Source organism: Peromyscus maniculatus, chromosome 9 (genome assembly GCF_049852395.1).
Source record: "Peromyscus maniculatus bairdii isolate BWxNUB_F1_BW_parent chromosome 9, HU_Pman_BW_mat_3.1, whole genome shotgun sequence".
Classification (NCBI taxonomy): domain Eukaryota; kingdom Metazoa; phylum Chordata; class Mammalia; order Rodentia; family Cricetidae; genus Peromyscus; species Peromyscus maniculatus.
This window is the reverse complement of record NC_134860.1, coordinates 8696302-8712358: the sequence shown is the minus strand read 5'-3', so window position 1 is coordinate 8712358 and position 16057 is coordinate 8696302. Positions and strand designations below refer to the sequence as shown.

Genomic DNA, 16057 nt, shown 5'->3' with positions numbered 1-16057 from the left:
TGTTCAGGCTGAGAAAGGCAAGCAGGGGAAAAGGTCAGAAGTATTTAACATAACTAAGCAGGCCTGGAAGAACACAACAATAAATAAAAGAAGGAAGGCTTATTCAATTTATTGACGTCAGCCTCCCACCACATACTTTTACCATTTTTCTTATTCAATCAAGGAGCTAGCCCTATCTCACTTGAGACTGTATTCTCTCTCTCTCTCTCTCTCTCTCTCTCTCTCTCTCTCTCTCTCTCTCTCTCTCTCTCTCCCCCCACTCCCCCTGAATTGCCAGAAGTTATAAATGTAAATACAAACCAGCAAGCAAGCAAGGAAGGAAGGAGGGAGGGAGGGAGGAAAAATGGGAAGGAGGGAGGAAGAAAGGAAGGAAGGAACAAGGAAGGAAGGGAAAACACATTATTCGTTTAACAAATGGTTTATTGTACTCGATCTTCTAGGAGCATGGGGAAAAGGGAGCTTTGTTTTCTCTTCCATTTCTTGAGTATTCTCAGAGCACTCTGCTTTAGCAAGGTAGTCAGACATGAAATGCACCAGGCCTGAGCAGAAGAGTGTTCCAGTCTCATTTCTATGGGTAAGTCATATGCTCTCCAAAACCTCATCATATACAAATTTCCCTGCCCAGGAACTCCCACAGAGAGAAGGACAGTGAGCCATAACAGACACATCAGTGGTTATGAATAGTCATCATTTTTGCTGTTTGTTAGGTTAGGGGCTGGAGAGATGACTCAGAGGTTAAGAGCACTGACTGCTCTTCTGGAGGACCTAGGTTCTATTCCCAGCACCCACATGGCAGCTCACAACTGTCTGAAACTCCAATTCCAGGGCATTTGACACCCTCACACCAATGCACAAAAAATAAAATGAGCCGGGCGTTGGTGGCGCACGCCTTTAATCTCAGGACTCAGGAGGCAGAGCCAGGTGAATCTCTGTGAGTTCGAGGCCAGCCTGGGCTACAGAGTGAGTTCCAGGAAAGGTGCAAAGCTACATAGAGAAACGCTGTCTCGAAAAACCAAATTAATTAATTAATTAAAAATTAAAAACAAACAAACAAAACACCTCATAAGAGGAGGCAGGTACACACTGCTGAAAAAAGTACTGTCCTGGCAGATAGCTGAATACTTGACCTGTGACTTGAATCTTGAAGGAAGAATAAAAATCACATGGAAAGAAGGGCAGTTCAGAAAGTTACAAGGTTTAAAAACAAGACAATTTCCACCTAAGAATAAGAACAAAGGATTTAGCTTGCCTTTTCTATAACTAGTACACTTAACACAATGGTTGCTCACTGTCTATTTGGGCTATACAGAATAAATATCACCCTCATAAGCTCAACTACAGCTTTAATGTGGAAACATGCCACACAATGGACATTTATGCAAATAAAAAGCATGAGATACAGCATGGATACCACTCAGTTTGCCAACAATGGGATTTTAAGGAAATTCTCTTACATTGATACCATTATTTTTTGGTTGCTAATGCTCCCCTTATTGTTGATAGTATAGACTGACTGTATAACAGGGATTTCCATTCATCTTTTATTGTTTGCAAGCCCTTAATATAACTTGAGAATTATGCTAGCCTGAGAATATTCTTTTTGTTTTGTTTTTAGAGACAGGTTTTTTGTGTAGCCCTATAGACAAGGCTGGCCTCGAACTCACAGATACCCGCCTGCCTCTGCCTCCCAGTGCTGGGATTAAAGGTGTATGCCACCACCACCTAGCTGAGTATTCTTGCATTTAAATAATTTTATATTTTTCATTTGCTTTAGAAATCCTATAAATGTACTGAAATGTCTTAATTTTGATTTTTTTTAATTAAAAAATTATATCAGCTACTAATCAGCTTTATTCTAGAATTCTTCTCATCTCCAGGGAGAGAAGTATTTTGTAATTGTAAAAGACTTAACACAGGCCTTTGGAATTAACACTATGGTACTGGAGAGAATTATAAATACATTTCTGCACCGTCATGTCGAGCTGTCAGAAATGCTGCCCATATAGAATAAGTTTCACTAAAAACAATGCAAACCCACCACCTAGATTTCAGTCTCAAATAAAGGAATCAAGGACCCTTAGATAATGGCTGGTTCCAGGGCTGGGGAACGGATAATATAAACCTAGAACTTTTTATGACTCCAAAAGGGAAGGCTATGCTCAAAAACATGATGGGAATTTGCCAAAAGTGCTCATGAGCCTATTTTTAAATAGTACTAATGATCAAAGAAAAATATAAATAGCAAAATGAATGATAATTACATTAAATTTTATAATGTACAAAAAGATCATTAGTCCATTGGAATATTAAAAAAAAATAGGAGTTAAGGGATAAATCTTCCTTACAATAGAATTTCAGTTAATAAACAGAAAATAAAGTAGAAAAATTACAATAGGCAAACACTATCATAATAAATGCAGAAAAGATCAATCAACAGATGCTAAAACTAGTTTGGAAAAATGTGATACCATTTGCAGTATTTTATTTTTCCTAAGAAAACACAGAAGGTAAGTTCTTTTTCAGTGGGAGAACCCAGAAGCCATTACCTTGGCCAGCTGAACCAACTCTAAGATGAATTATAAGCCCATTAATGTGAATGGTTGGGAAGGACACAAGACCAGTTTTGTGATATTTCTGCCCAAAACCATGACCTACCCCTGTGCCATGGCTCACACATAGAATCTTAGCAGTAGAAGACTGAGAAAGGCGAACCACTGAGAATCTGAAGTCAGCCTGGTCCATAGAGTGAGACCTTGTTTAAAAAAAAAAAAGCATGACCTCATTCTAATTGTGAAATAACATTAGCCACGTTCAGATGGAAAACATTTTACAGGATAATGAGTAGTCTTCAAGGAGGCCAAAGTTATAAAAGGAAGGGAAAATTCTAAGGAACAGGTTGGAGGAATCTAAGCAGACACATGTAATATAAGATGCTAGTTACGAGCTGGATTAGAAAAAAAGGTAACAAAAATTATAAGATTTCATAAGGCTGTGAACAAGTTAAGCATTAAGCCAGTATTAACTGCCTAGTTGTCATTATTTTTATTATGTACAAAAGATGTTAAAGCAAAACTACATGAATTGTACACAGGAACTCTTGGTTTTTATTTCTGCAACTTTTGTTAAGTCTAAAAGTAAGTTTTTAAGAAACTACACCGTTATAAAAAGATAAATTAAAACGAAAGGTTCCACTGTAACATTCTACTTGGAAGATAAGAAGGGGCTGCAATGTGGCTTTGTGCATATGTTAAGACTGTTCCTAACGGTGTACTGCCTATACCTATGGCGCACACCCTCAGAACCAGAGCACACTGGGATTTCAGATGGCACAGGTGGGCATCATGCTCACCCCAGTGTGAAGGAGGAGGATAGGAGAGCTTTCTGAAGGTTTGCCTCTGCCAGAGAAGAAATTCATATTCTAGTCAGATAAAGCAAGAAAAAGAAGCAAGAGCTGAAGAATTAGCAGTGGGAATAAGGTGGGGAAACAAGTTATTTATTTGCCAATAACGTTTCTTATAATGTTTTTATGTGGACAGATGACAGAATACTCACTTGAAAAGTAGCTGAAGTCTAAACATTTATGGATGTATTAATTAATTAATCATAATGTATAAATCTGACAAATAATTTGAATACTCCTTAAAAATTACACTGATAAATTAATCATGTCTATGAAAAAAAAACAGTCACTTCATATTTTTTATCCCTCCTCCCCACACACATAGACACAAAATTCCTTCAAGACTTTATATTCTTTTCTTTGAGATAGTTTTACTGTGTAGCCCTGGCTAGTCTGGAACTTGCTATGTATACCAGGCTGGTCTTGAACTAACAGAGTCTACTTGCCTCTGACCTCTCTCAAGTGCTGGATTAAAGGTATGTGCCACCATGTCCAGAGACTATATTTTTATGTAAGATCTTTACAGAAATGAGGGCTTTTATTCCCATTTTAAAAATTGCTTCATCATAGGATTATAATATGTAACAAACGTTCCTATGACTAATCAAAGTGAGCAACAGATGGAACACAAGCATTCAGAAGAGGACAGTCTAAGAGTATGGAGAGAACACAGGCACTGAAGTAACTGAGATGAAGCCTGGTTGTGATTAACTGGCTCTAGGACTCCAATAAGGCTCTTTACCTCTGTGAACTTTAATTATCTTGTCTGAAAAATGGTCAAAACATCACCTGAATAAAATGCTTATTAACTCTATGACAAGTCACTCAAAAATATTCGTTTCTTCCACTCATCACAAGGTACTCTCTGAAAACATACCTATTGAAGTTAATGTCTGGGTAGCTAGAATACTCTGATTTCATCTTGGCATTCCGTCGGGGGAATGTGCAGAAGAAAGCATTAGCTAAAAGACTGGCGATCTGTTCCTGCGACATTGTGATAGAATGATTCATCTTCTGTTTCAGGAGCGGTATTGGCTGATGGAGGAAACAAAAGTACAGATGAGAAAAGCAATAATTAGTTTAGCAATTTTGAAGACAGAGGTACCAAAATGCATTTTCTAAATTAAGGCAGGAATAATTTCAAGCCATTCTTGAGTCCTTAAATCAGCAATACTGTTAAAGTCAAGGGCTGACATCGGAGAGGATTAGAAAAATGTACTCATCAATCAAGGTGCAGGCTTCTTTCTTTCTTTCTTTCTTTCTTTCTTTCTTTCTTTCTTTCTTTCTTTCTTTCTTTCTTTCTTTCTTTCTTTCTTTCTTTCTTTCTCTTCCTTCCTTCCTTCCTTCCTTCCTTCCTTCCTTCCTTCCTTCCTTCCTTCCTTCCTTCCTTCTTTCTTTCTTTCCTTCTTTCTTTTTTGGAGCTGAGGACCGAACCCAGGGCCTTGCACTTGCTAGGCAAGTGCTCTACCACTGAGCTAAATCCCCAACCCCAAGGTGCAGATTTCTAATCATAATGATACTGAAGAGCACACAAAGTATTACCTACCAGGGAAAACCAAGAGTGCCTCAGCAAATAGACATTAATAAATTACCCTTGTAATGAAAATTAAAACTAGATGGAGTAAAAATGCAATACTGAGTTGAACTATTATTGTGTATGTTATGTTCTTGCATTAAAAATGGTGGGATGAATTACTTTTTCTTAGTCTAAAATAAAATAATTAATATGATTGAATAAATGAGTCATTTCTTCTATTCTAAATCAAACTGCACATTGTTAATTTTTTTATGAGAACCAAATCTAATTTTACGAAAGTATTTAATAGAACACGTGAAAACTGCCACACAGAACTATGTGTAACTTGTAAAAATAAAGGCATTTCCTATATAATAAAACACCCGAAGTCAAGGAAGACGCGGAACATTTTCCTTCAGTTTTTTGCATCTAAAAATGTCTTCTTGTGGCAGCCCAAACATCATGACTACACAGGACCTGAGCATTGTGTTCAATGTGTTTTGTTCTAATTTAAATGCTTACACCGTGGTTTTAAAGACACGCTGCTGAAACAAAAGAGCATCTACCAGCTTCCCATGAGTTGTTAAGTTCAAAACAGTCCCCTTGATGCTTTAGAGACCTGTCCTTCTCCCTTCAGGAGCACTCTGAATGAGAGTGCTGGCGTCCACACAGATCTCAAGCCATCCGCCCTCAGGCACCGCCACCCCCCAAACTGCACTCAAGGCGAGGCAGTTAAGACGGCAGGACTGTATTTTCCAGTTAACAGCAAACACAAACCAGTGTGAGAACGACAGTCTGATGGCAACAATCTAAAAACAATCAGAGGTAAGCAACAGGGGCAAGTAAAGAAACTGCAGCTGTCCTCTCTTAAAAGACAGAGAACCAAACAGTTCAAATGGATCTGTATTTTCTCTGCAAAACATTCATTTGCAAGTCAGCCCTGAGGTTAGGCAAGGCAACCAAGTATAGATAACACTCTTGATTGGCTTTAACTTTGAACTCTAATTTACCAAGTTATTCATAAAAATGATTTCAAAAATTAGTAAATATTTTAGGCTTAATTGACTTGACACACAAATATTTCTTAACCCCTGTCAAATAGAATTTTAAAAGAGAGTAAGTAGTTTCCTTTCTTGGTGAGAAGAAATGCATAAAACCCACCCTTGAGGAAACGAGAGTAGGAATCTTACCGGCAACTGCTGAGCTAGAAAAAGTAAGAGGCTAAATGCCTTACAACACACTTCAAAAGTGCCAAAATTGGATTCCTTTGATTTTCTTTTTTAGGAATCCTAATATCCTCTTAGGTTTGGCCTGTAGTGTGTTAATATGGCAAATCATTAAATACAAGCATATGCAATTTAACTTGTCAAAAACATATCTCTACCTCAAATTAAAATGTTAATTTTTTACAACATAGCAGACTTTTCTGTAAAGAACAGAGCATGGAATTAAGATTTTCTCCCATTAGTATTCTAATGAAAGAAGGAAGGTATTCTAAGCCAGGATAAAAAGCGAGACAGACATTACTTAGCAACTTACTATAACTTACTGATTTAAATTATTTTGAAGAATAAATATTTCATGAAATAAAATATGGACACCTCTCTTACAGCGCGTGAGAAGGCAGCAAAGGAGTGTATCACCCATGTCTAAAGAGTAGGCACTGTCCTTCTGAACCGAACAGTGAATTAAAAGAGCATTTAAGTGAATAAGTTTCATATGAAACCCAGAAGACGGAAGAGGATCTCCCTTCCAGGAGAATATCATCTAGTGGGAGAAAACAGGTAAAGCCATGAGTCAAAAACAAGGTGTGAACTACGAGCTGAATGTTCCAAGATGATTCGGTTCCCTGGGAAAGCAGGAAGGCTTTGCAGCAGAAGTAGCAAAGGAGGGCTAGGAAGTAGGAGGAGCTTCACAAGGAAGGAGAGCAAGCGAAAAGGAGAGACAGAACTGTAGCAAGCAGCTTCCAAGACAAATAACAAGAACCTTTTAAAATACATTCTCTATCTAGTAACATAAACTTTATTTAAGACACAATGCGTTGCTGAGGTGTACCAAAGTCAGGCAGCCTTGGAAACCCCACCATAGAATGCTAATGAGCATGGCATAGAGTATGCATTGGTTTTTGACTGAGGAGAACATGGCCCAAGGTAGGCATTTGGCATGTCTAGGATATTTGGGGCTGTCCTCAAAGACTGTGCTTACAGCACACACTCTGGGTGTGCAATGAGTGGTATCATCCCATCCACCCAGAAATGGTTCAGCCTAAAATAGCCACAGGGCCCCCATGGAGCAAGTGTTAGCAGAATCCTGTCTAGCATCCAAGTACAAGGAAGCTAGCCCTAGAAATAGAAGACAAAGACAAATTCAGACCACTGTGGGGAAAAAAACACATGAAGAAAACTATGAAGAGCAAACCAGCAACCTTCTGAAGAGTTTAAAAGTATGTTCACAAGCTCCTTACTACTTGTCCTTTAGGAGTGAGTCTCCAGTGGATGCTCCACATCCAGATACACACAGGCGGCACTAATTAAACTCAGTGGGAGAAAAAAAAGAAAAAAAAAAGAGTATATGATGTTGAGAAGGCATCTGAAAGGAGGCTGTGGGAAGGGTGAGGGTGAGTATGATCAAAATACACCGTTTATATGGATGAAATGCTAAAAAAATAATAAAGATTACATTAAAACAGAACAACTGGAGGAGTCTAATTCCTTTCCCCTTGGGAATGGCCTAGACTAAGTGACTAGCTTCCAATAAGAAGAAAGAGAGTAGAAGTGACACCGGATGAGATCTGGCCCTAAGAAGCACTACAGCTTCCCTGCTCTCTCCTTTGCACGGAGGAAGGCAGCAACCATGTCCTGAGGAACTGGTCAGCATTTGGAAAGGCTCAAGGGAGGTTCCTGCAAAGGTGTAAGGGAGGCTCCAGTCAAGCCTCTAGGTGGCCACTGTCCTCCCTAACACCCTGACTGCAGCAGCCACAAGAGAGAGCAGGAGCCACAACTTACTCAGCAAGCTGCTCTCAAATTCATGACCAACAGAAACTAAGCCGCTGGCACATGTCTACTGTTTTAAGTCACTACATTTTGAGGTTATCTGTTGGGAGTAATATGTAATTAATGCATTCCAAACAAAATTATGTAATACGGTATTTTTTCTTTTAGTTTTAAAAGTTAAAAAAAATACCATGAATTCAACTGCTATGGTAATGTATCACTTTGTAGGAAGGTGAGAGAGATATAGATTAAACCATGTTGAAAAAAGCATACCAAACTCACTAGTCTCTTTTAAAATAATGATTTTAAGAAGACATCGTTTAAACAAATGGAGGAAAAGGAGTCTGAGTAAACAAACTGCAACAATGGAAAGGGAGCGCGAACTGAATGCTGCAACTGTAATGTTCTTTGGCAGTGTTCTCTCTAGCTACTAGCCTTTCCATGGTACAGCAGAGGTGCCACGTTCTTTAGCAGAATCCTCTTTCCCACCTTAGCCATTTGAGTCCAAGGAAAGCACTAAGGAAATTACATTTACTAACCTGGGTGCAAATATTCGGCAGACAGAGTGCAATTTTCACCATGTCAGGTAAAATGGACTGATACAAATGTTGAGCCTCTGCTTCTTCAAGGACCTGAAAACCAATGAGATATATTGTGTGAACAGTAGTTGGGAACAGTAACTATGTGGTAATTGTGAACTCCCACTGTAAGGTGCAGTGGCATCACCAACCAACACGTGTAGAAACAAACCAACAGGTTCACCAACCAACTTACAAATCCATATCATTCACCTGTCTTCCAAAAACAAATTATCCCCAAATCAAGTCTCTCTCACATCAACAACATTCACCAATAAATGTAATATTTGTAAAACCAGCAAGTCAGCTCAGCAGGGAAAGGCACTTGCCACCAAGCCTAATGACCTGAGTTCAATTCTCCAGGTCCTATATGGTTGAAGAAGACTCCTCTACAAGATGTCCTCTGACCTCCGTATGCACACATGCATGTGTGCACAGATATACACACACACACACAAACAAATAAATATAATTTTTAATGCAATACTTGTAAATAAAAAACAACGCACTCTATCCTTGGTTATGTCAGCTGAAAACTGAACACCAAGGGCTCTCTCAGAAGACCTAAAGGACCTATTTAATTTCAACAGTCACTAACTGTAGCAGGAATCTTAAAGAGTCTTATTAATAAAATCAAACCTGAGGCCAGGTATTGGGGTGAATGCTGGAAGATCAGAGAAGCAGAACAAGCCACAGCTTCCTCACCTCGCCAGTTCCTCAGCTGATCCTGTTTCCTCAGACTGGAAGCCTCTGAGTCCTCATCCAGAATGAATCTCAGTTGAACTGCTGCTTGAAAGTCTGAAAGCTTAAGCAGCCAAATGCTTCTAGTTTCTGGTCTCCACAACTTATATATCTTTTTGCTTTCTGCCATCACTCCCTTGGATTAAAGGCTCACTTCTTGGGATTAAAGGTGTGTCACCATGCCTGGCTGTTTCCAATGTGGCCTTGAACTCACAGAGATCCAGAGGGAATTTCTACCTCTGGAATGCTAGGATTAAAGGTGTGAGTGCCACCATTTTCTAGCCTTTGTATCTAGTGGCTGTTCTGTCTCTGACCCCAGATAAGTTTATTAGGGTGCACAATATTTTGGGGAACACAATACCACCACATTGCCCCTTATTTTTGTCTAAAATTAAAAAAGCTTTTAACTAATATAAGAAAAATTATATCCAATAAGTATATACAATACACAGTCAAAAATTACATTAACGATGTCTAGTCCATTAACATTTGACAGATTCAGACAAAAAACTCCATTATATATATTAACAATGTCCAGTCCAGTAACATTTGATAAACTCAGACAAAAAATTTTCATTACTTATCCTATTTAAAAAAAGTAGTTCCTTTTTAAAAGTATTTTTCCTTTTCATTATAGATTCAGTAGTCTACCTTTTGCCATTTTTATATCTTTCCCTTTTTCTTTTTAGAATAGATTCAAAGATCTACCCATTTATCCTATATTTTTTTTACCTTTTTTCTCAGAGTAGATCTACCTCATATCTATATTTTCTTCTTTTTCCTTTTTTTTTTTAAAAACAAAACCTCTGAATCTAATCTCCATGTTTAGTTTTTTTTCCTGACCATTAACAATTAACAACTTGTAACCAACCATTGTAAACAATGAAAATATCCAAAACTCATTAAAGGACCAAAAAACCTCCCATCCCACCTCTTGGGAATGTGGGTGTTGTTTTTCTTAAAATTACTTCCTGCTTTCTGGGGATGAAGACATCTTTAGGGAATCCTGGAAAGAAAATTTTTGGGTTAACTGTGAAGTCCTGTATCATTTGTTCAGTCTCTGCATAATGAGAAAGTGCAGGGCTTGTTTCAAGTCCTTGTTCAAGTAGTCTGTCAGGCTGGATCATCTCAGCTAGCCATCTCAAAAATGTCCTGAGTAGTTTGTAGTCCAAAGTCGATCTTTTGGTGGTGTTAATCAGCTTAATGGCTTTACCATAGTCCATGTGGAATCATCCTTGTGGGGTCCTGTCATCATTTTGAAGATTTCAAAGTTGCTGTTAGGTGTGGTCATGGTTCCCTGTAGACTTCTCTCTCTCTCTCTCTCTCTCTCTCTCTCTCTCTCTCTGCCTCCTCTGTGGTTTGAAGAAATCACACTCTGATAAATGTCTATCTCTCGGAACCATAAATGTTCTTCCCTAGAAGAGAAAATCTGCACAGCAATTTCTCTCCACCATTTGCCTTGCCAAACTTTTCCAAACTGACCTTTGTCGATGCTTTCTTGTAACATGATGGTTCTGGCAATTCTTCTCTGAACAAGCAGTAGTAAACCTTTTGTCCCAGGTAGGAGCATCACCGCAGTCACCAAAGGGTGAGAAGAAGCCAGCAACTCAGAGCAGCAGCACTGCCTCCATGGTCCCACCACTGTTTGTGGCTTGGCCCCAACTGAAGCTTCTCCTAGGTTGGCCTCAAATTCGGGATCCTCCTGCCTCTGCCTTCTTCAGTAAATCCAACCGGCGTGTGCCACCACAACCGGCCGAGTGTAGCATGGGCCTGAGCAGCTTTTTCATGAATTCGTACCACGAACGTTGGGCGCCAGATGTAGCACGAATCTTAAAAGTTCTTGTTAATAAAATCAAACCTGAGGCCAGATATACCCATGATGGCCATAACTTCTAGCAAATGAGTGAGTGCAGAATTAGCTTTTTCAGAACTCAAAGCACTTGCCCATTGGGAAAAGGGCTAAGCAAAGGAGATTAGATTTAAGGTTGTTTAAAAAAAAAAGAAAAAAAAAGACAATTACTAGTTTTAAATACTTTACATTGGATTGGATTTTTTTATATTGTATACAAATTATATATATTGAGATTGATATTGTTAGGAAATGCCATACATATATTTCTAATCTTGTTCAAGATATTGTACTTATACCATTCATTTAACAATGTAATGCAATTTGCTGATTCTTGAATGTTATTATTACCAACTATTAGGATATAAAGAAATGAAGGTTAGTAGTTAGACATTACAATAGAACTTGTAGTCATATTAGGTATGTTTTCAAGATTGAGCAGAGATGTTTTAGATAGACAGGTCATCTTCAAACCCTTCAGAGATCTACAGAATATGGCATTTAAAATGTTTTAATAACTTAGAAGATTTTTCTTTTTTGTTATGACTATGAGACATGTCAGCTCCTGGCAGTACCAATCTACTTCAGAGAAAATATGGGCATTGAAGAAACTGCATGTGGAGTTAACTTTCATTGTGGCCAAAGTTAGCCACTGGACAACTAAGTATTCTCGAATAGACTGCTGACAAACAGGACAAAATGGACAGACAGGACATGAAACAAAGGACTACCGATTCTTGCCAAGACAAGTGTGGTTGTGGCTTTATCAAAAGGCATCTCCTGAGGCCAGGACGATATAGCATCATTCCTGAAGTAGCCTTCGCAATCCGGAAAAGGTACAGTGTCCTTTTCTTTGAAGGCAGCTGAACAGGCAGTGGGCTGATGGCTTCTGATGCAGTGGAACAACAGCTGAAACAGTTATTCCTGAAGAGTAACTAAGATCACACCTCTCAATAGTTAGACTGGCATTTAATAGAGGGATGTGGAGAAGAACAGGATGCTGAGATGAAGCCATATATATACACAGCCAAGAAGAATGGACAGCTGAATTAAAAAACCATCAACAATTTCCAGAATTTAAAATCCTGATTCATGACATGAAACTAGTAGAATACAGGTGTTTCTGATGCATGGACTGCTCTCACCAAATGTGAGGTCGAACTGTTGACCTTGTGTACATCCTACTTCACAAATGAGTCTGTCAGATACACTAAGCCTATAGGCTGAAGATGATGCCCCAACGCTGTGGAGAAAATTTGGGTGACTGTCCAGGCAGCTGTCTGTTTCTGTCAACTCACATTTTTTTTGTAAGCTGCTTGCGTGCACTTCCTGTTTTTATTTTTTATTATGTAATATTATTTCTTTCTTGGGTCTCTGAGGAAGTTGAAGATTAGTTAGTTATAGTTATAGTTTTTCTTGTTAAGAATTCCAGAAAAAAAACTCACTAAAGAGGTATAAGTGTATAAATTTGAAAGACGTTATAAGATAGTTCTGTTAGTAATATAAGTTAAGATAGAAAGTGAATCAGGTACATTTTGGACTTACCAAAATAGGATAATGGAATTATTTTCTCTGAATTTGTCAAACACAAATGGACTAGACACTGTTTAGGTATTTATTGCTTATAGTTATTGTACTTTTGTATGTAGTTTTTCTTATATTAGTTACAACTTTCCTTTTTTCTTTTTATTAAAATAGAAAAGGGGAAATATGGTGATATTTTATTTGTACTGAAATGTGATTTTATTTGTATGTTAATAAATAAAGTTGCCTGGGGGTCAGAGCTAATAGCAAGCCATAGCAGAAGTCTGGCAGTGGTAGCACACGCCCTTAATCCTGATCACATGACAGGCAGATCTCTGTGTGTTCAAGGGATACCACCAGCATGGAGACACACGCCTTTAATCTCAATACCAACCATAGAAAATCTGGAGGTCTGTATAGATGGGCAGTGATGAGGAGGTCATGTGGTTGGGTTTACAACCAATGAGAAGGCAGAACAGAAAGTCTATGAGAAGACAGAGACACAGGAAGGAGGTCTCTTGCGGAGAGGTAGGACAGCAGCGGCAGTGAAGGGTAAGGTTTTAAATCTTAGCTCTTAGCTATTGCTCTGATCTCTTGGCTTTTAACTCTGTATTTGGCTCTGTATTTCTTATTTAACAAGACGGTTACATCTACAACTAACATCAAGAAATCACCATAAAAGCTCCATAATTATTCTGAAGCATACTATCTGTGTCCAAACTAACCCACTGACCAAGAAACAATGAGGTTCCTTATGATCTTTAATTCTCCCTTATTGGGCGCATTTGGGAAGGTTAAAACCACATTTCCTATATCACTCCTGAAAGCACACCAAGATGACACTTGAGGTCCATGTTCATCTAGTTTTCAACTCTACAGCAAGTAAACACAAGATGATTATTAATTCTGGGGGAAACAAGTTGCAAAAATGTAAGTACTGTTTACTAACACCCTAATGTGAAAAAAAAGATTGATGAAGCTAAAATGAATTTGATAACTACGACAGGAAAATGAGGAAGCAGTAATAAGGCTTCTACTAGAGGTGATGGGGGAAATCTGAACAAAGGCCAAGTCCTAAGTCCTTATAGAAGTTCCTACACAAGAGAAAGTCAATACACTAAAAGGGCTAGATGTAGTAGCTAACCACTTGTAATTCTAGCACTCCAGAGGTTGATGCAGGAGGACTACTACAAGTTTTAGGCCAGCCTGGGCTACAGAGTGCAATCCTGTCCAGTTCCTGACAGTTGAGTGGCTAAATCCTTATAATAAGCCTCTTTTAGTCTGCTAAAACTAAAAAGTAAAATTTAAAGGTATGCATCCACAGTGGACATTCATTGCTTCATAGCTACAAAGTAAAAACAATTGCTTTCCTACATATGAAAATGTTAAGAGTATACCACCGTATTTGTTTACAATACACAGACTCTTCTAGCTCATAACTGCTTTATGCTTTGCAAATTGTTTTTTTGAAGCAATTAAATATTGACAAGATGTCACAAAAACAGCATGACAAAGTTCATTATACCTTCTATTCATTTTCCCTCAATAATCACACTTTATATGCCCTACACCACACTATTAAAACTAGTATATTAATAGTGTTAAAGTGTGCATGTATCATTTTATGCCATTTGACCACACGAATATATCTGTGTAACCAACACTAAGACACAGAACTGTTCATTACAGAACATAACTTCTACTACCCATTTACAGTTAAACCCTTATTTTCACTGACCCTAACACTAGCAACTACTAATGTATTTCCCATTTTCATAATTTTATGTCATGTAAATAGACTCATACAGTTAGTGAGGTTTTTTTGTTTGTTTTTTTGAGACAGGGCTTCTCTGTGTAGCCCTGGCTGTCCTGAAACTAGCTCTGTAGACTAGGCTGGCCTGGAACTCACAGAGATCCACCTGGCTCTGCCTCCAGAGTGCTTGGATTAAAGGCGTGTGCCACCACTGCCTGGTTCCTTTCCCCTTCTTATGCGTTACTGTAGGACGGTAGAGAATTTCATTTGTGTATCAAAAACAAAAAACCTTCAGATTGCATCTTTTTAAATAAAAAATTAAAACAACTATACTATATTAATTATAAACTACACTATATTTCTATATTAATCTTTTATTACATTTGCTTCTGTCACATATCTATCCATTCTTCTATACATCCAAGAATCCACTTTTAAATAAATGTATTTTAAGTTACACCATTACATTTCTGTCTGTTCATCCATAAAATAAATGTAATTCTTGCAGAATTACAAGGTTTTCAACAAATAACAAGCACGATTATGATGATACATTACGCAACCCCCTGCCTTAACATATTATACTGCCACTAGTTAAAGTTTGGGAATTCTTTCTCATCTGTGTGACGTTCTCCCACGTGTTTAATGGGTCCTCCCTCCATGACTGTATAGCTGAACACACATCTGTAAGAGCAGTTATTACAGCTTATAATTATTTTATTAGTTTTTCTCCTCTCCCCTCAAATGTACAAAACATTGAACATACAAGGATTGTGCTGTAAACATCTCACGTCCCTACTACCAAGCACAGTATATAATACTCACTATTTGCTGAGGAAGAGTTGGCTAACAATGAAAAGGCTGAGGATGTAGCTCAATGGTTGAGTCTTTACTTAGCAAATACAAGGTCACTGATTTGTTCCCCAGTTCCAGTACACCCAGTAAAACAGTTAGTGGAGCATGAGAGTTACTATAGCTGTGCTCATAAGGAACTGAGTCGGATCCCTGGCAACCATTAAAAAAAGGGGGGGAGGGCAGCAAAAGCAGTGTGGGAGAGGCAGAGAGAGGGGCAGATCCCTGGGTTCCATGGTCAGCTAGACAAGCCTAGCTAGCAAGGCCCAGGTCCTTGTGAGAGACCCTGTCTCAACAAAACAAAGTAACTAAGGCAGATTGCTCTTGAGGAATGGCACCTGAATGACCTCCGGCCCCATGTACACACATGCACATACACATGCGCACACACAGAGATCCAAAACTAAACAGAAGTCTACACACAGTTGGTGGTAATGAAAGCACAGTTTGTCCTGAAAGAGCTCTGCAGACAGAAAGTACAAGAACACTCAGAAGTCAAAGCTCAAAGGTAAAGCAGTTGTCTTACACTCCAAACCTGAGTGGCAGACATTAAGACTGGAGGTGTGGGGTTTTCTCCCAGATCCCAATGAAGGCACTATAGAGAATGGAGTGCTGGCCAAGAAACTGGAAAATCAGTTATAGAGCCAGATGTTCATTTATTCTCGAATACAGGAAAATCCCAAATTCTTCTTTTCCTTATCCATAACATGGACAGTGACTCTGCTTAATACCCAGTTATGAAGGTTCTAATACAATAGTGTTTGATGGATCTATAGCTCCATGCACAAATGCAAGGTATATTAGGTAATGGGCAAGTAATTCACAACTGTTCTGAAGTCTCTTACTCTTTA

General features: G+C 38.4%; 1 protein-coding gene across 6 annotated transcripts in view; it reads right to left on the bottom strand.

Annotated features, from left to right (window-relative positions):
- Window positions 1–16057, bottom strand: part of Parg (poly(ADP-ribose) glycohydrolase) — a 114008-nt gene that overhangs the window by 56915 nt on the left and 41036 nt on the right. For all 6 annotated transcript variants that reach the window (XM_015995646.3, XM_015995645.3, XM_006976729.3 and 3 more), the window contains exons 8-9: window positions 8449–8541; window positions 4278–4435 (exon numbers count right to left, since the gene is read on the bottom strand). In XM_015995646.3, the coding sequence (XP_015851132.1) occupies window positions 4278–4435; window positions 8449–8541 (251 nt within the window). The remainder of the gene's footprint in view (window positions 1–4277; window positions 4436–8448; window positions 8542–16057) is intronic.